Raw genomic sequence first — 20,502 nt, forward strand, 5'->3', positions numbered from 1 at the left:
TCAGACATTCTGGACTGTGACCTTGTTAGATCACATGTGATAAGTGGTGTTAGACTGTTTCAGAGACTGAAGTGTCATAGGAGGAGGTGATAGAAGAAGTTGATAAGTTAAAGTGCAACAAGTGGCTGAAGTGGCAGAAGTGCCTAGTGGGTAGAGTACTGGCTGGGGCAGGTTCTATTCTTGATTGTGCCACTAGCCTGTTGTGTGATCTTGAACTCCGGTTTCCCTCCCCTTTGTCTCTCTTATTTTGATTGTAAGATTTTCAAGGCAGGGACCTTCTGAGCAAGGTTTTGAATCATGCCTACCACAACGGGGTCCAGATCTCTCTTGGTGCTACCATCATATAAATGATAAGAATAAGAATAAGAACAGCAATGAGTCATCAGGACCAGATGGGACATCCCAAAGTTCTGAAGGAACCTAAGACTGCTTTTAGCTGAGTTGCTAACAGAAATGCACGTAAGCTTTCGTGAGCTACAGCTCACTCACGAAAGCTTATGCTCAAATAAATTGGTTAGTCTCTAAGGTGCCACAAGTCCTCCTTTTCTTTTTGCGGATACAGACTAACACGGCTGCTACTCTGAAACCTGTAAAAATGCCCAATCGCTTATCAGAATCGCTGGCTATGCTGAAGGGTTAGAACAGCAGCTCTCAACCTTTCCAGACTATTGTCCCCCTTTCAGGAGTCTGATTTGTCTTGTGTACCCCCGAGTTACACCTCACTTAAAAACGACTTGCTTCCAAAATCAGGCATAAAAAACCATAAGTGTCACAGCAGGCTATTCCTGAAAAAAATTGCTCACGTTCACATTTTTACCATATAATTATAAAATGAACCAATTGGAATATAAATACTGTACTTCCATTGTAGTATGTAGAGCAGTATAAAGAAGTTATTGCCTGTATGAAATTTTAGTTTGTATGGACTTCGCTAGTGCTTTTTATGTAGCACTGTTGTAAAATAAGGCAAATGTCTGGATGAGTTGTCTTCCGGGGGGACATCCTCTGCCTACCCCCAGGGGCATGTGTACCCCTGGTTGAGAACCACTGCACTAGAAGGTCGTTATTGTCGTATCTATCCTTTAAGAGTTGATCATGGACATTCCAGAGTAGCGCCCTTTTCTTCAGGGCCAGGCTGTAGACAGTCAATGATTTTTTGGTCAAGGAGTGTGTTTTCTTTCCTCTTCTCAACATAATGCTCTGGGTTTATGACTTCATTTGCTAAACCATTAGTCCACCCTCTGTGCTTTAGTGCACCGTTGTGAGACCTTCCCTCTAGGACAGTAATTCTCAGCGTTTACCCTTTCTGGGACCACCTCTCCCATCCCAGGACCCCTGTTCCATCCAGCGGGGAACCCTGGCCCATACAGCAATATGGGAAAGGCAGCAGGGTGATCGCGATCCCTTGACACCTCTTTGCAAGCCCAGAGCCCCAGGGTATGAACCCCCGATCTAAGAACTTCAGAACTAAATAGCTGCAATTTGCCAAAAGAGAATGTGGCTCTCTCCAAGTACAGCACACTCAAATGCCCCTCTGAATCTATCCTAGAAGATAGATGGGAAAAGCCCTCTAGGGTCATTCAGTCCATCCCCTGGCCAGAGCATAGGCGGTTCCTCACAGCGGGCCGTTCTTCAGCCTAGTTTAAATAACGCAAGCAATCAGGCGTCCATCCTTGCCCTGGGGAGACTGGTCAGCAAACTAATACAACTGAACTATGAGGAAAATTGGCCCAGTTTCCTTTGCTCGGTTTTAGCCTCTTGTTCCTAAGGTTTGTTGCTCCCCCTCTGCTATTTACACCGTTCAGGAGCTTGTAGGTAGATGTCGCCTTCTTCCAGCCTCGTGGTCACCGTCTGGATTAGCTCTGCCTAGTTAGTGCTTTTTAGCTCTCCTTGCCAATCAATCCTCCCGTTCTGCCTTCAGCTTTCCAGCTTACCTGGCTCCCATCCCTGTGGTGTCTGAACACTGGGCAATTTGTAACATATTTATCCTCACAGTGCCCCACTGATGTAGGGAATTGTCCCCATTTTAGAGATGAGAAACTGAGGCACAGAGCGATTAAGTGACTTGTACATTCTAGCGCTGACTTTGGTATAAGTTAAGTCACTCAGGGGTGTGGAAAAGCCACCCCTCCTCCCCACCCCCCCGAGCGACGTAAGTTACTCAGACCGAAGCGCTGGTGTGGACAGCGCTATGTTGACAGGAGACGCTCTCCTGCTGACAGAGCTACCGTTGCTCGGGGAGGTGGAGTCGTGATGCCGACAGGAGAGAGCCGCCCGTGCAGCTGTGCCACTGTAGCGATTCTCGTGTAGACTACCCTAAGTGACTTGCCCAAGGTCTCACCGGAGTCTGTGGCAGAGCAGGGGATCCTGTGTCTCAGGCTTGTGCCCTAACCACTCAACCATCCTTCCTGCCTCCACTGGGCCATCCTTGCTATTGAGATGTGCAGCACTGAATGCATTTCCCTAGCTGCAATCTTGCCAGACCTCTATAGAGAAGGATGGTCCTCTCCCTGCTTCTGACATGCCCCTGCAGCTGAGAGCTGCATTAGCTTTTACTATGCCCCTGGGTCTCCTGGCCTCCCTGTCTCTCCAGAACGTGACTGTCACTGTGTTTGCTTTGCCCTCCAGAGGAGTTCCTCTCCAGCCTCGATCACTATGAAATCGCTTTCCCCATCCAAGTGGACCAAAACGGGGACTTCCTCACCTTCGACATGAGAAGCCAGCTGAAGCGGCGTTCCCGGCGCAGCCTGGGCTCCCTGTCCTACGAGGCCGCTGAGCGGCGGGTCTTCTACAAAGTCTCCGCCCACCGCACCCAGTTCCTCCTCAACCTGACCCTGCACTCCAACCTGCTGTCCGAGCACTTCACTGTGGAGTACTGGAAGCGGGACGGGGTGGACTGGCAGCACGACTTCCACGAGGACTGCCACTACGCGGGCCACTTGCAAGATCAGTACCTGAACTCCAAAGTCGCCATCAGCAACTGCAACGGACTGGTGAGCTTCCAAGGGAATCGTAAGACCGGCCCTCCCGGTTTGCCCAGCCAAGGGCGGTATCAATAATTAGGACTGCCCATAAAATGGAGCAGATTGCAGCTTCCCTGATCTTCATTACAGAAGTGCAACCTACTAAGGTTACTGGTCCCAGCATGCAGTGCTCCGTTGTGATATGCTTGGCCAAGCGGGAGGAGCTGAGATGGGTCTCCATTGGCCATATCTCTCTCTTAAAGCTGAGGGTGACCAAAAGCTAGGAGAATTCCCCTGGAAGCCAGTCAGTTTCCATTCACATCAATTGGCATGGGATAGGGAGACCTTTAGATCACACTTTGATTACTTGAGCTGTAAGAGACCTCAGCCCTGTGCTCCTTTGTCTCTTCGCTGCGTTCTGAATGTACTAGAGAGCCGTGAATTCCAGGAGGTTGCAGGACGCTCAGAGATAAGCACTCAGATGCTTATCCAGACCTGTGTAGTTAACAAATTGTCCTTAGGGATCGCCACCCAGTTGTGTTTAAACTGCTGGAAAAAAAGAACTGCCTAGTGATGCCAGACAGCTGGATTGCCAACCTTGCATTGCTCTGCCCTGATGATGCCTTAATGAGAGGCGAGGTAGTGCTGTCACATTGTGACATTAACCTTGCCGGGCGGGGATGCAGTGTGTAGTCTGAGCGGAGTCACAGAGAGGATATATTGGGCTGTGAGACGGTCCCAGTATCCCTAGTGCCTCCTGCATGGACGAGGGCTGCGTCCAGCATTTCACTGGTCACGTTAGCATTTACTTTGTCACCTTCTGCTTCTGGTATCTCTGGGGTTTCCCCACACATGGGGTTTGGTGCTGCCTCCAGAGAATAGCTTGCCAAGTATGATACCCTGTTGCTCCCCAGAGAGAGGGATGGAGCAAACATGCCTTTAGTGGGGTAAACATACACAGGAATCGATTCTGTGGGCCTGATTCTCCTTTATGCCAAGGCCCCTCGGGCAGTGTAAAAGGGCATTAACATGGGCATGAATTTATACCGCCTTTAATGCAGCTTTACGTTGCCATTGAAAGGGCCCTAGTGTAATGAGAATCTGGCTTGTTATGTCAAAGATCCTTTTACCATGTTTCCACCCCGCCCCCGCCACCAGGATGCACCTGGATCCTTCACCCACCCCTCCCCTGATTGCTGCGTCAGAGCGGGCTCTCCAGGTATCTGGGGGTAAGAGCTCCAGTGATGTCCTAGTGGATTTACTAGGACTCATTGGGTGAGCTCGTGGGTGCATTGGGCACTGCTGGCTCATAAGGGATCTGGTGTCAATGCCTTTCCCACAGTGGCCCACGCATCTCAGGACACCTGATGGCCAGACAGTACTTTGACCAAGCCCAGCATGTCCCAGGGAAAGGGACGGGGGATGGAGAGATCCCGATGACAGGCTAACGCCCAGCCTGTCCTTGGGAGGGTGCGACAGGGCAGGAAATAAACCCTCTCCAAGCACAGAAATCTCTCCATTACCCGCTGTCCTGGCGAGCTTATGGACATCAGTGTGGGGGATGGGAGTCTAGCTGCTTTGGTGGGGGGAGTCTGGCAACATCCCAGCTGCACCCAGCCACCCCACAGGGCAGACTTCCGGGGAGCCGACCCCATCAGGCACCAAACCCCCCACATCACCCCCTCACTCGGCCTTAGTGCGTCCTCCCCTGGGCCCTCAGAGGGCAGGCAGCTACGGCTGCTTGGCAGAGGAAACAGGATCCTAGATGCTAGAACAGAGCCCAAGAGCTTCTCCCCTTTCCCACTCTGCTGTCTCTCCTCACTGAACAGAACTGTCCAGCTGTCACTCCTAACCGCCCCAGCACCCTCACCCCCCAGTCACCCCCAAACTGACATGAGGAGAGAGGGTGAGAAGGGGTAACCTAAATCAGGCCATCCCTTGTTCTCTGAATTTCCTGCTACTCCTCCCCTGTGGTACCCACCATTCCCTCAGCATGTAAGTTACACCAGCTCACGCCCACTTAATGATGTATAACTCACACTTTATGTCACTTCTGAGTTGGCCCACTGATAATGACATAGCTACACATTGACGCATATTGCTAGCTACCTGTGCGTACACACACACCCCCTGCTATCTAAACACACGCTGAGACATCTACACCACACTCACAATCACAATGATCTGAACACACATGCAGAGCTGAACACATCTATCTACTGTATCCATTGCTACCCACAAAGGCGCACACATCCCAGGACTGAGAGCTCCCTCAAGCAATGTGCTCTTTGCTACACTTCATTTTGAACAGAATCAAAGTTACCGAGGCTTAAGTTGTCGGAAGCGAAGGGCAGAACGGTCAGGCTTCCAAAACATGCACAGGCTCTTCGCTGCCAGCAAGGAAGGCCGCCAACAAGCCTGCAACGAAAAACAGCTGGAGGTGACAGAAAGCAGCCCCAGCAGCTCTCTCTGCCTGGGCCCTAAAGGGGAACTGAAAACCTTGCATTACACAAAGCAATATTTCAATCCACTGGCTGTTTGTGATCCCCGAGACCCAGGTGCCTGGGAGCACCACAAATAACCTCAGCTCAGAAGGAAAGAGTTGAAAATCACACTTTCCTTCCTTTGCCTCCTGTGACCTGAGTTCACAAGACATCATTCCCCCTGCCACTGCTAGGGACAAGGAGCAGCGTAGTCTACTAGTTAGGAAAGTTGGCCTGCAAATCAGGATGCGTTCGACTCCCCTCCTCTGCTGTTGAATGGCTGCTGGCCTTGGGTAAGTCACTTTGCTTTCCTGTGCCTCAATTTCTCCATCTGTAAAAAGGGGCTAATGCTGCTTACCCTCCTTTGTGAAGTGCTTCGGGAGCTACGAGTGAAAAGGACTGGAGACCGGCTAGGTATTAACATTAATATTCATGGGGAGGCATAGCATGTGGAATCCTGAGCTTCTGACAGGGTTAAAAAACGTTTCAGTTCCTCCTTAACTCTAATTCTTAATGGGTTTGAGAAAGAGTTTGATTTAATTGGTCAGTTATTACTATTATGTGTTGTACTGCAGTAGGGCCTACAGGCCTCCAATCCAAATCAGGACCCCAGTGTGCTGGGGGCTGTACAAACCCGGAGTAAAAAGCAGCATCCATTCCTGCCTCTGCCCAAAAGAACTCCGTGGTTTATAATCTTGCAGTAGAGATAGGGACCGATAAAACCCTATGATGCAACATGCTATCCCTGTAGACCAATAAATACTGTAGATTGTAAGGTGTTTGGGGCAGGGACTGTCTTTTTGTTCGGTGTTTGTGCAGCACCTAGAATAGTGGAGAGTGGTCCATGACTGAGTCTCTTAAGTGCTACTGAGTACAAATAATAATAATTAATAAGTACGCTAGTAATTGGAGCTGTGTAAATGCTTAAGACAGGCTGTGGGGGCCCTCCTTTGCTGTCAGTTCCAACTGACAGTCAAGGAATATGGAGTTAATTATTGTGCAACAGTTTGATTTTCTTTCTGAATCTTGAATTTTTTAGGCCTTTGCATTTGGAATGAGTAATACTTGGGGTCAAATTCTGCTCTCGCATTGGGGTGAATCAGAGTGATTCTGCTGACTTTGTTGGAATTAACTCTGGTTTTTACACTAAGGGAAGTAAGAGTAGAATCTGGCCCTTTTTATCTGTTGATGTTGGAGGTGGGGATAATTTCCTGATTGCAACATTTTTAATTTCATTAAGACTCAGGGGCTGAGGGGAAAAGACCTTGGAAGTAAAAACATCATTCGCTCTCCATCCGAGTTAGACTCAAGACCTCTGCTCTGGTGAATTTCCCCCCACTTCTGGCATAGTCAAGATCATTATCTGATTTTTCACTACTGGCCCCTGTGTCTAGACTGAGCCTGTCTGTCTTTCTCATTTTTGTAAGGCAGCCCATCCCCCTAGTGTTTGAACCCCTTAGTGCTGTGGCATCTGAGAAACTCAGCCCCCAACTCCAAACTTCCCTGTATTTTGGGAAAGTTTGGATCCAGAGCCGGATCCAGACCTGAAATTTGTGGCTTGGATCCCTCGCGAGACAAAACTCGTAAGAATGACAAATCAAGGCCCAGTCCTCCAAACATAGGTGTGCTAAACTTTACTCATGAAGCTTATATAATAATCCTGAGCTCTTATATAGCACTTTGCATCCGCAGATCTCAAAGCGCTTCACAAAGGAGGCAAGTGTCGTTAGCAATATCACGTGTTAAGCGTTTGCCGGCTCAGCCCTCAAATCCTCCCAAGCCTGGCGATCAGCGAATGGGATAGACCTGTTCAGAGCCCATCCCTGCTCTGCAGGTGACTTGAGCAAATCGCAGACGGGATGTCCAGCTCATCTCCCCCACAAACCGCAGCTACATCTCGAAGGACTCCGTTCCTCCCCCTTTCAGCCGCCAGAGGTCATGTCAGCAACCCAAGCCACTCAGCCTGGCCCATTGCAGAGCAGCTTTTGGACCCCAGAAAGGGCAGAGCTTCACACACGCATGGGCAGGAGAGGTGGTGGCATCCTCTGCACGCTAGAAACTCTGCATCGGCCCCAGAGATGATGTCTTGGGCAGATCGGTAGGGTCCTTTTCTAGCAGCACACAATTTCCAGGCCGTTCTGTGCTCTCCCTTCCCGCTGTTCCACCATAAGCCGGCAGTGACCTCCTTCCCCCTGTCCCACAAAGCCAGCAGCCAGCTGGCTTCGCCGGCCGACGCTTGGCTTTCTGTTGGAATCCTCGCCAGGCTAACCTCACACTACCTCGCTTGTGTATGAAAAGGTGGAGCCGGGCCAAGAGCAACAGAGCTTGGTGCAGAAGGAAATCCCCCAGCACTCGGTGGAGATGGGGACTTCACGGCGCGCACACTGCCCTGATTCAGCTTTCCTAGTGCAGGGGGGGGAGAAGGAGACAGAGAGCCCTATTAAGGAGGCAGCATAGACCCCCCAAAGAATGCTCACCCCAACTTTCCCAGCAATCATTCTTTTACTTACATAGCACCTTCCATGCAAGGATCTCAGGGGGCTTTGTTGATCTCCAGTCTCACTCCACAGAACGAGAAGCTTGGGGCCAGAGGGGTGAAGTGACTTGCCAGAGAACAAGCAGGGGGAGAGCTTGGAAGGGAACCCAAATGTTGCTATTCCCAGGGCTGTGCTCTAATCATTAGCACCGAGAGGAAGGATCGCCCAGCGGTTAGGGGATTAGCTGGGGAGACTCAGGTTCAATTCACTGCTCCACCACCAATCTCGTGCGTGACTTTGGAGAAGTCGCTTGGGGTTTGTCTACCTGCACAATTAGTCTGTGGCAAGCCAGGCCGTGAATCTCCCACAGAAGGACTGTCTGGACCCATGTGAACAGTTCTTTAATGCACTTTGATCTACGCCTGTTTCAAAAAGGCTCAAAGCGTATTAATGTGCACCAGCAGGGTCCACACAGACAACTGGTCTGTGGCAGGCGACTGCAGGGCAGATTCACACCCTGACTTGCTGGGACCTAAAGGTTTGTGTAGACAAAGCCCTTAGGCTCTTTCTGGCTCCATTCACCGATTGTGAAATGGGGTTAGCAGCACTTCGTACCTTACAGGGGTGGGGTGAGGATAAAGACATTATCAATTGTGAGGTGCTTGTGTACAAGCATAAGGGTGACCATATAAGTACGTAAGATAGATAGGCTTCCCCCATACCATGCAGAGCTGAGCTGATCATTGAATTTAGGCCGGCAAAAATCCTTTTAGGTCACCGAGACCATTAGTCTGGCCTAACGAGCCGAGCCAGGCAGGCTGTCGGGGAAAAGTATTCGCAGGCATACTGCTGGTTCTGAATTGCAAGTCGATTGGTCCCCACCCTCTCTTTACTGCTTTTCACAAGGGCAGAGTTTTGCTTGCACACCTGTTTGCAGAAAGCGAATTGTGCACCCAAAGCTGAGATCAAAGAGTTCAGTCAAGGGGGGGGAATCAGACGTGGAAGTCAGTCAGTTAATCAGGGACCAGAAGCAATGCCATCGGACTTGGGCCACGTCTACACTACAGCACTCTGTTAGCATTGCTACAGCACCTTAGCTGTGCCGGCATAACCCCGAAGTGTAGATACAGCCTAGACCAACCAAAGGGGTTTGTCGGTGGGGGTAGGGACACCACCTCCACGAGCAACGGTACCTAGGTCGAGGGAAATATTCTTCCATTGACCTAGCTGCGTTTACACTGAGGGTGAGGTCAGCATAGCTCTGTTGCTCAGGGTGTGGATTTTTCATACCTGTGATCAAAGTAGCTAAGTTGACCTAAATGTTCAGTGTTGACCAAGCCTTAGCTGGCCAATCACCTAGTGTGAAGGAAGAAACATAATGAGGAGGCTGTGTGGCCTAGTGGGTAGACCCCCGGCCTCGGACTTTTGAGACCTGGGTTCTATTCCCATCTCTGCTACTGGATTGCTGGGTGACTTTACGCTAGATTTTCAAAGGTATTTAGGTGCCTAGTGATATTTTCAGAAACATCTAGGTCTCTAGTCATCTAAATACCTTTAAAAAGGAGAGTGGGGCTGAGTTTAGATGATGTTTCAGGGCATTGGGTCTAATGTTGGGGCGGCTGTTTGCAGAGTGGGGCTGAGTTTGGAGGATGGTTCGGGGTGTTGGGGCAGCTGTTTGGGGGAGTGGGGCTGAGTTTGGAGGATGGTTCGGGGTGTTGGGGCAGCTGTTTGGGGGAGTGAGGCTGAGTTTGGAGGATGGTTTGGGCTGTTTGGGGGAGTTGGGCTGAGTTTAGGTGATGGTTCAGGGCATTAAGTCTAACATTGGGGCAGCTGTGGGGTTGACTCTGAGTTTGTGGTGACACTCGGGGAGTTTGTGGTTTAAACTCTGTGTGAAGGTTCAGTTCTGTTCCGATTTCATCCACAGCAGCTGATGCCTCCCTCTTTGTCCCCTGGGGGGTGGAGTTTTGCAAATGGGAGACAGCACCCTGTTTCCCTTTCACTTCCCCCTCCCTCTTCCTCTCGCCTGTTACAGCACGGGGTGATCGTTGCCGACGAGGAAGAGTATTTCATTGAGCCTCTCAGCCTGGGAGCCAACATGAGCACAGAGAGTGAAGGCGAGGGAAGCCCCCATGTTGTGTACAAGCGATCGTCTCTCCAGCACTCGCACATGGACGCGGCCTGCGGCGTTTTAGGTATCGATGTCGACAGACAAACCCTCAAATCCTCCCCAACGCTGTGATATTCACCTCTGTGTATGCCAGATAATCCCACTGATAGAGCCAAATTTCTCTCCCGTCCATGAGAACCTGACGTTGCCGAGCTGGTTTCAGAGAGGTCAGGAATGCTGACTCTGGAAACCAAATGTAAACCAGGCTATCGCACTGTACGTCTGTCCCCTTCTAATGGTTAGGCCCCAAATAAAAGATCACGAGTCAGCTACTGCCTGTAAACTAATGGGATTGGTTCTTTAGCTCAAAGAGATTTTAGATCCAGAGGTCATGAGTTCAATCCAGGCAGATGACTCGACTAGGGACATTGTTCCAAGTGCCCATACAGGGACTAACTCTGTACACATGCCATAGTCACTACACGAGGATGAAGAATCCCTTCAGTATCACCAGGGATTACATGAAGTTATGATAGTTATAGGCAGGGCTGGCAGCACCTGGCTATAATTAAGGTTCCCTGACACTTTCCATTATAAGACCCAGTTTCTTGTAACTTTACATTTCAGCCAACGCAGTTCAGCCTTTTCCGAGAATGGGCGCAGTGCAAAATGTATTGCTTTGCTAACGTAAAAAAATTCTGGTGACTGTTTTTCTTTGAGAAGCTTTAGCAACCCCACGCTTTGTAGCAGGGACTTGAAGTTTGGCAGGCGGGTGGCCTTTGTGTCAGGGATGTGGCTTTTGCTGCCCCCATGAAAATCCACCCAAATTTGGCCAAGTTTTAAGCCTTTGAAAAATTCCAGTTTGCACATGCTCGGTGGAGACTTTCGAGAGCTTTGGTGTTAAATGCCCTGAAGATTCCGTCCACACTGAACAGGACTTGCCCTGTAACTGCAGTGCTGGGCTGCTCCAGGCTGGGCCAGGTCTTCGTTCGGGCATTGGAATTGAGAGCTGGGAGCCAGTCTCAACTCTGGTCTCAATGACCCCCTCCCCCTGCTGAGTCCAGGCACCGAGGAAAAGGAAGCCACCTGACTCAAATACAGACGGGGACAAGAGCTGGAGTTGGGGTTGGGGCCTTAGATTGGGACAAGGAGCTTGGAGGTGTTTGGGGGAAGACTGAGACCAGAGGATGGTGGGAGGGTGGGGGGAGAGGGAAACTGAAACTGGGTGTTTGGGTGGGGGAGACTGGGACTGGGAGCCAGTGGGTGCAGGAGAGACTGACACTGGATGAATAGCATGCAGCGAATAAGGCCTAGGGATCCACATTGAACAATAACAGAAGCTGGATATGAGTCAGCTGTGTGCCCTGGTTGCCAAGGAGGACAACGGCATATTGGGCTGTATTAATAGGAGCATTGCCAGCAGATAGAAAGAAGTGATTATAACCCCTCTATTTGGCACTGGTGAGGCCACACCTGGCGTATTGTGTTCAGTTTTGGTCCCCCCACTGTAGAAGGGATGTGGACAAATTGGAGAGAGTCCAGCGGAGGGCAACAAAAATGATTAGGAGGCTGGGGCACATGACTTACGAGGAGAGGCTGAGGGAAGTGGGCTTATTTAGTCTGCAGAAGAGAAGAGTGAGGGGGGATTTGATAGCAGCCTTCACCTACCTGAAGGGGGGTTCCAAAGAGGATGGAGCTCGGCTGTTCTCAGTGGTGGTAGATGACAGAACGAGGAATAATGGTCTCAAGTTGCAGTGGGGGAGGGCTAGGTTGGATATTAGGAAACACTATTTCAGTAGGAGGGTGGTGAAGCACTGGAATGGGTTCCCTAGGGAGGTGGAGGAATCTCCATCCTTAGAGGTTTTTAAGGCCCGGCTTGACAAAGCCCTGGCTGGAATGATTTAGTTGGGGTTGGTCCTGCTTTGAGCAGGGGGTTGGACTAGATGACCTCCTGAGGTCCCTTCCAACCCTAATCTTCTATGATTCTATAATTCTAATGAGGAGAAAAGAAAATGGACTAGTTGCTCGTTAATTGAGCACCATCCATGCCATGCACTGACTGAGGCAGGAGTGCTGTGGAAAAATAGCATGTGCTCATGTAATTAAAGGATGCACATGCACAAGGGGGTAATGATTAATAATCTGAAAGTGTGTGTGTGATCAAAATATATATAGCTAGGGTTAAAGGAAGGAATCCCTCCTCATCTCACGCCCTCTCCTCAGTCTGAGAATGAGCCTCTGAGCTGGTGAGCATGAGTGTCTGTGTGACCCCGATACCCCCAAACCATAGACCTGGATCCAGACTTTGCATCTTGGGTGCCATCTTTAGCATGTCCTGTGTGTGCGGGTATCTGTGTATGCCAGTGAGTGTTCGTGGGCCTCTCCGTTCTCTGTGTGTGTGGGGTTGTTGTTATGTTGGGGTGAGCACAGCTGAGAGTGTCTGTACACGGCGTGAGGGGAGACTGTAGATTGGGTGATTCTTTGTGTGGGGTTAGGTACAAGGTGGGGGTGTCTTTATAGTACCATGTGTTTTGGTGATTGGGGGAGCAGTATCTGGGGGGAAGGGGTACCTGAAAGGGAAGTTCTGAGGGGAGAGAACCTGGGAGGGAGGTTCTGGGGGGAAGGGAGGTTCTGTCGAGAGGGGACCTGGGAGGGAGGTTCTGTTGGGGGAGACGGGGAGGGGGGATCTGGGAGGGAGGTTCGGGGGCGCAGGGCTGGGAGGGAGGTGCATTGTGTGAGTATCTCTGTGTTGGGGGTAGGGGTCATGTCTCTGTGTGGATGTGTTTGTGTGGGGTGAGGTACTCTGTTCGGGTGAGTCTCTGGTGCTGAGTGTGTCTGTGTGTGTGTGTGTGTGGTAGAGGTGTGCTCTGCGTATCAGTTCTTGGTGTTTAGGGGCACACTCAGGGCAGAGGAATGTCAGTCCGTCTGCGGATGGTGCCGCTCCTGGGTCTCTGGCCCCGGCTGTGGCGAGTTGCGGCTCTGCCCTCTGTTCACCACGTGGGCTGAGCCCAAGGCCTGGCCCATGTTCGGGCTGGAGCGTTACACTTCCCTTTGTCAGTCTGAGTCACGTTTGTGTCGCTCGGCTGTAGGATGCTCCATGGATAAGGGTGAGAATGCCGGAGCCATTCACAGGAGAGACGACAGCAGCTCCCAAGAGTCACCGTAGGCTCTGGGAGGTATCGGGAAAGGAGGGCAGTTATGTAGTTACCTTCCTCTCTTACCCCTCCACTGGGAGGCCCTCCCGCTTTTCCTCCCCATCTGTGTTCTTATGATTGTTGCCTGAGAAGAGCATACGACAGGACTCCTTTAGAGGTGATGAACCCCCATGTACGTATGGCCCAGAGGGTGCCGGCAGAAGTGTCCTTTCCAGCTCCAGAAGCCTTCAGCTTATGCCGGCCTCCTTTCTGCAGAACGATGCTGAACCGCAGAGGACAGTCCCCATTTCGCTATCGTGAATCATTTCTGTTGTGCCAGCCCATGCCAATCCTCAGTACTGTGCAATCGCAGGCCTGCGATCAGCCGGCAGAGAACTGCTCCCTGCCACAGAGAGCCTACAAACGAAATGATCTGATTTTGCATCATATTCTAATGAACTCTGTGGTGTATGCACACATGTGTGTGTGCGTGCATGCGTGTGTGTGTGTGTGTAGATGAAGAACAGTGGTTAGGGCGCTAGCCTGTGACCTGGGTCACCTGCGCCCTTCTCTACCACAGACTGTCTGTGTGACCTTGGGCAAGCCACTTAGCCTCTGTGACTCAGTTTCCCCTCTGTGAATGGGGGAGAGCAGCACGGCCCTGCCTCCCTGGGGTGTGGTGAGGAGAATACATTAAAGATTGTGAGATGCTTGGATATTATCTATGTACCTGAAATACATTGTGTGTGTGGTAAGTCCTGCAGTGGGAGGAGAGATTCTCCTTTGGGGCCAGGGCTCTGTTTTGGGAGCAGGGGGATCTGAGAGTCATCCCCATTATCTGTAGTGTGTGGCAAGGTGACAATCCCAACCCTAGGCTGCCCTGTGTAGGCTCCTGCTGATCGCACTAAAGGAAGATGCAAGGAGAAGCTCCCCCCCGGCAGGGTTCTCTGACAGAGTCAGAGAATGCAGAGAGGCGGCTGCTCCCAGCTGCCCCAGGCCCTTGGCAAGTTTGAGTGTCGCCGCAGGATGCGTTTGACCCCGAGCACGTAAATCCAGCATCTCCCTGACCCGCTGAGCAAGCACAGCTGTAAGGGCTGGTGCCTGAGGAGGGGTCTGAGGAGAGCTACGTCCGCTGGAGCATCAGGAGATGACCTGGACTCTCCTGGCCCCGCTCCTCCCACCACGTTATGCGAGGCAGCCAGCAGAGTCCCCTTGTGCTGACTCTTTGCCACATTCCCCGGCTTCCAGACGAACGCGAGCCTGTTCCCAGTTGTTTCTTGGAAAGCAAAGACCACAGAGTAAGAGCCACGGGCCAAATACAGCTCAGAACAACCACAGCACAACTGGCCGCAGCGGCGACTCTCCCTCCCATCCCCTGCACCCCTGACCTGCCTGAGCAGCCCAGCCTCGCCTGTGTGCAACAAAGAGCTCTCCCCCATCAGCCCCAGTGAGCCAGCCCGAGCGGCCGCAAGGCAATGACTGAGAGTCACCTCTCCCTGATGGCCAGCCCACTCCCACCCGGGGGGAATTTTTGGATTGAGTCCCACATCGGGGCAGAGAGGACATGAATTCACCCTGCCTCTGGTTTCCCAGTCGGTGAGGTCAGTGGGAGCACTGGCCACAGCCTTCCAGCAGACCACAGCTCCCAAAGTCCCTTGCAAGATGCTTCTCCCTAGGGGACGTCACCAGGGTGTGTGGCGGTGGGGAAGGAGCATGCCCAGTGAGGTGGTACCCATTGGGAGGCAGTCAGTTGGGGGGCAGAGGGCTCAGTGCACCAGCTGGTGGCACCAACCGCTCTTGAAGCTTGCAGCAAAATACCACAGTCCTGCTTCAGGGTACATCCAAACGGCAAAATACAACCCCCAGCAGTGAGTCTCAGAGCCCAGGTCAGTGGACTCAGGCTCCTCCTGAGAGGATAAAAATAGCCACGTAGACGTTCCCGCTCGGGATGGAGCCCAGGCTCTGAGACCCACCCCCATCGCTGGGTTTCAGAGCCCAGGCCCCATTCCCCGAGCGGGAACATCTACGCTGCTATTTGTAGCTCTATTTTTAACATGAGCCCTGCCAGCGCCAGTCAGCTGAGCCGGGCGCTGAGATTCGCTGCTGTGGTTTTGTTGTTTTTTTTTTTTTTTTACAGTGTAGACCTACCCTTAGAGCAGTGGTTCCTAACCTGGGGTGCACACCCCCCTGCGGGGGCGAGATGCCCTTTTTGGGGGTGCGAGACAGGCCAGATTTTTTTTGGAAGGTAAATCATCGAAAACACAAATTAAGCACAGGCACGTAAATACAACTACTTTGTTTCAGCAAATCTCTGTCTTTATTAACAGGAGACATTTTTTAACGATTACTGTCATATACAAACAACAACTATATCTAGGTTTAAAGAACTGACCTCCTTCGATGATTTTTGATAAGGGGTGCGAGAACACATTTTGAGAACCAAAGGGGTGCAGGCTGCAGTAAAGGTTAAGAACCACTGCCGTAGAGGTTGCAGCTCTTGCTGCAGGAGGAATCCCGAATTTCAAACTCAGGTCCCGGCAGAGAAAAGGGGAAGAAAAGGATTGGTCATTGCCTTGTTTTCAGGATATTTCTTTGTAGTTTCTAAATCTGCGCAGCTGCTCCCCACGACAGAGCAGTGCACGGGCCGCGCTGGGGAGAGGGCTCTGGCTCGGGGCAGCAGAAAGTGCCCCCTGCCTCAGCATTGAAGTGCAAGCGCAGATGGCGAGGAGGGTGGATACTAGGGCTGGGGGGCAAGGGGAACTGGCAGGACAGGGTTGTGATGAATCCCATTCACGCGCCACAAAACACACCCCAAAGCCAGAAAGCCCCTTTCTCTCTCTCTTCTCAGATGAGAAGCCCTGGAAGGGGAGACCTTGGTGGTTGCGGACGCTTAAGCCCCCCCCCCTGAAACCATCGAGCAATAACAGCCAACGAGGCCAGCTGCCCCTGAAGAGATCCGTCAGCACCGAGCGCTACGTGGAGACCCTCGTGGTGGCCGACAAAATGATGGTGGGGTATCACGGGCGGCGGGACATAGAGCAATACATCCTGGCCATCATGAATATTGTAAGTGTTACACCCACATCACGGCCCCCCGGGGTCCTTGTGGCCCCCCAGGATGGGAGCCATGGGGATAGCCATGTGCCCACGCTGCTGGTGAACCGGGATAGGCTGCCAGGAAGCAGGTGGGAGGTAGACTGCAGAGTGCGGCACTCAGAGGGCCCCCCATCTCCTGGAGGATCATTGGCAGCCCTGGGACAGGTCACAACTGAAGGCTAGACATGGCCTGGTCGGCCTAAAACACGGTGATCCAAAACCCAACTTGTGTATTTGCTGCGGCGGGCGGATCACAACAGGCCAGACTGTGCCCGTGTCTCACTCGGCCGAGCAGGGCACAGTGAGCAGGAGTAAGCTCTGCCCCCACCTCCTTGTTCAGGCAGGTAATATTTACCCAGCCAGCTCTTGGGTCCGGGTTTGGGGTGGGGCAGACCCAATGCTCCCACTGCCAGCACATGAATAGGGAGAGGCTAGAGAGCACTGGGGAATGGGCGGAGCCTTTGGAGGCCTGCAGTAACTTACTCCCCATCTCCAGGGTGAGGGGTGTCGGGAGCAGAAGGCCCTCAACAGCTATAGCTGGGGTGGAGCGATTACACGCCACCCCTTACTCCAGGCAGAGCCTAAAGTTCTTCGTGTAGCCCATAGGGACCACTTCTGGAGTCAGGTGCTAATGTATCTGAGTAGGAGTGGCAAATTCTAGCCCCATACAGCCGTGCTGTAAGGCAGTGGTTTTCACCCTGGGGTCCGCGGACTACGGCTAAGATTTCCAAAGGGGTCTGCATCTCCATTCAAAATGTTTGAGGGGTCTGCAAACGAAAATAGGTTGAAGCCCCCAGCTGTAGGCTAGATCTCATAGGGGGGACCAAAAGCCATTCTCTAAACAGCACCTCCCTTATGATCCGCACTGCAAATAGGGCAGGAGAAACGGTGAAACACGTGGGAAAACAGAGGGGCCATCATTATGCTTCAGGGCATAAGCTGATTAACATGAGGGTTAGGAAGGATTATATCCCATCCCTCCATGCAATGCTGCTCAGGTCTCCAGGTGAGTTATAGACAGGGAAGGACTTCCTCTGCGTCCATCTACAACACCAAGGAGAGGAGGTTGTCTGAGGGGGTTCTCTGCGACTGTGGGGCCTATTTCCGATCCTCCCTCTGTTTGCGCATCTGGGCAGAGTTCCTCTGGGTGGCATCCACTGGCTCCCTTCACACCTTTGAGGAGCGGTGGGCGCTGTCCGGGGTTCTCTGCTCGATGGTCCCCTTCAGGTTCCATTTTTTTTACCCTTTGACGTTCACACCTGCCCTTGTTCTATTTTCTGTTGTCCCCCGTAATTATTTGAGTTCCCGGACTCAGTGAATCCTCCCCAGAACCCAGTAGGACCAGGTGCAGATTATTAAAGAGACAGGATACCAGGCTAGATGGATTAAGGGGGTGAGCTGGGTGTGCTGACTCCTGTTTTCCTGTGAGGTGGAGACAGGCTGGGAAGTTGTTGACAGCATGTGTGAAAGCCTGTCTTTGCTGGCTCTTTGCCCCGTCCCCTGCAGGACATTGTTTAGCTAGACTTGGGGCTTGCTCTGTGTGTGGTTTAAGGCGGGTGCTAGATTTTAAAATAAGCCCATTTCTGATTGTTGCGCGTGGTGTAAAACATTCACCACGTTGTTCCCAGCACTGCTCAGACCCAAGGACAATGCAGCTCCAAAGCCAGAGGCCTTCACCGTCTGAACTCCAGCAGAAGATCCAGAGAGGTGGCGCTTTCTGTTAGATTCAGGGCAGAACCAGAGCCCCGATCTGAACACCCTCGGCCTTTGTTAGGTTCCGAAATCCAGATCCCAATGTGATGGCTCAGGCCCATTGCTGGCCACCATCTATCTTGAGTTCAAGCCTCCCCACAGTGGAGGGCGAGACCTCTGCACACCAATAAATGCTAGAGCAGACCTGGTTCCTTCCAGCAGAAAGCAACAGTGGGTACGTGAGACGCCATGTCCCCAGTGATGAGCTCATTTTTAAGACTTGTCTTTTCTTGTTTCTTGGAGGTCAGGTTGCCAAACTTTTCCAGGACTCAAGTCTGGGCAATATTGTCAATATCCTTGTGACCCGTCTGATTCTTCTCACTGAGGACCAGGTAAGGTGGCAATGGAGCTTCTGGCTAGTGGGGAGCTTTGCCAAACCCCCACACGTGCACCCCCCAGCTGTGCAGCGTCGTCATGGCCCCCTGACTGGGGAGTGCTGCCCTGGCTTTGTGAAATCTTGTATTTTTTCTGTGTGATAAAGCTGTGAACTGCTGCTGAATGGTCCAGGTTCCATGCAGCGTGCACCTGGTGCGCCGCTCAGCAAAGCAGGTTCTCCCTGGTGCAACACACCTGCTGGGCATATGCCAGGTACCTGCTGTGCTAGAGACCAGACCGTGGCTTGAATCGGAGCTCACCTGCTGTGCCCCTGAATGGACCTGGGTATTTGCTGGGGGCTTGATTCTCTGTTTGGAGTGGAGAGGGGTTGCTGCAGGGAGCCAGTTGCAGTTCTATTCCCATACAGGACCTTAGGCCAGCAGAGATGTCCCACATCTTCTGCTGTACTTTCCCCGCCTCTGCCTGCCAACTAGTCCTTCCCCACAGCCCCACTGTGCAATGGGAGAGGGAAGCAGTGCTGGACTTAGCCCCCTGCTCATCTGGGGAGGGGCAGTGCACCTTCCCCATGTCATGCTCTCCTCTTGCTTCTGTTCCAGCCCACCCTGGAGATTAACCACCATGCTGGGAAATCCCTGGACAGTTTCTGCAAGTGGCAGAAATCCATTGTGAACCGGAACGGCAATGGGAATGCCATCCCTGAGAACGGCATAGCCAACCACGACACTGCTGTGCTGATCACCAGGTAAGGCCCCCGCTGCTGGGCTGTGCTCTTTGGGTCCATCTTCGCTGCAGAGGTGACCCAGACACTTACCCAGGTGTTGCCCCCAAACCTCTTCCCTGCAGACACAAAACCCCCTCTCCCGAGCGTGGAGCTGCTTTTCCCCAAGGTTTGAAAGCCCGAGCAAGGCTTTTGCCCAGGCTGGGAACCCACCCGCTTTGCAGTGAGGACACAGGCTAAACGACGTGAGTGCTGACAGTCCTTCGATGCCTTCCCAGAATTCGCCCGGCCTGGCCAGAAGGATATGTGCTGAAATCAGTGGGACATAAGCACATGTCTAGGTGCTTTGGGCCGTACTGTTCTGCCTGTGAAAGTATAACCATGGTGCAGATATGAGAGCGGTGCAGGGTTTAACTAACCCGGGGCATTGTGTCATAGGCTAGCCCCACCCGGAGTGCTCTGCTGAGCCATGCCATGGCACAACAGGCCCATCTGCCTCAGTTTCCCTCCTTCGGAGACCCAATAACTCTACTCCAGGTTCTGTTGTCTCAATAATACCCTTCCCAATCGAGTTTATTACAGAAACATTGTGCAAATATCCGAAAACATCAGTCGCAACCCATAGTCCATTTGTCACCTCCTGCACATAGAGTCCTTAAAATCCCAGGGCTTCTAGGCCCTTGGGGCCCCACGTTCCACTCTCCAGTGCATTCTGTCGTACCTGGCTTGGTCCTCTCCTGTCCTTCTGCCAGGGTAGCCACCCCAGTCCTTCCAGCTGGAGTGTAACCCCACTCTTCCCAGTGGGACTCCCACTGCCTCTCTTCTGGGAGATCATCCTCACCAGGGGAGCATCCCTCACTCCCCCAGTCCTCCCACTCTTCCCTGGGTCCAGCTCTGCGGCAAGGAGACATCAGCAGATAAGTTTCTCCACTGCCCCTCTGCCTTCTCCAGCCCTTGGCTTCAGCTCTCCGGGTTAGATGTCAGCAGGCAACTCCCTCTGCTGCTTTCTGGCCTTCAGCCATCTTCAGCCCTGGCCCTCTGGCTAGGGGAAGTCAGCCAGCAAACCTCTCTTGCCGCTCTCCTGCCTTCTCCCAGGAACCAACCACTGCTTACTTTGGGGACCTTCCAAAGCCTCCTGGTCTCTGGCAGCTCTCACCGGCCCTGTCCTGACTAACGCAGTCTCTGCTCTAAGGCAAGCCCCCGGTGTCTCTCAGGTGTCCTTGTCCCCTTCTGCCGCTGTACTAGTGGTTGGCCGGGGAACCGTGCACTGGGATCCAGCCCAGGGATCCTACAACCCCCAGCCAAGGTCTGCTCAGTCCAGCTCCTCGGTGCTGCTTCCATAGGCTTTTCTTCCTACGGTGACCTTTGTCAGGCCTTCTCCCCCACAGCCTCTCTAGGTTCCCCCGTCCTGCAGGGCTGGGACTCTCAGGACTTTC

General features: G+C 52.4%; 1 protein-coding gene across 1 annotated transcript in view; it reads left to right on the top strand.

Annotated features, from left to right (window-relative positions):
- The window catches only part of ADAMTS10 (ADAM metallopeptidase with thrombospondin type 1 motif 10), a 100,409-nt gene that overhangs the window by 29,704 nt on the left and 50,203 nt on the right, over positions 1-20,502 (top strand). The window contains exons 3-7 of the mRNA XM_074939438.1: positions 2,629-2,993; positions 9,956-10,115; positions 16,013-16,230; positions 18,261-18,344; positions 18,945-19,090. Of these exons, the coding sequence (XP_074795539.1) occupies positions 2,629-2,993; positions 9,956-10,115; positions 16,013-16,230; positions 18,261-18,344; positions 18,945-19,090 (973 nt within the window). The remainder of the gene's footprint in view (positions 1-2,628; positions 2,994-9,955; positions 10,116-16,012; positions 16,231-18,260; positions 18,345-18,944; positions 19,091-20,502) is intronic.

Source organism: Natator depressus, chromosome 25, assembly GCF_965152275.1.
Source record: "Natator depressus isolate rNatDep1 chromosome 25, rNatDep2.hap1, whole genome shotgun sequence".
Lineage (NCBI taxonomy): Eukaryota > Metazoa > Chordata > Testudines > Cheloniidae > Natator > Natator depressus.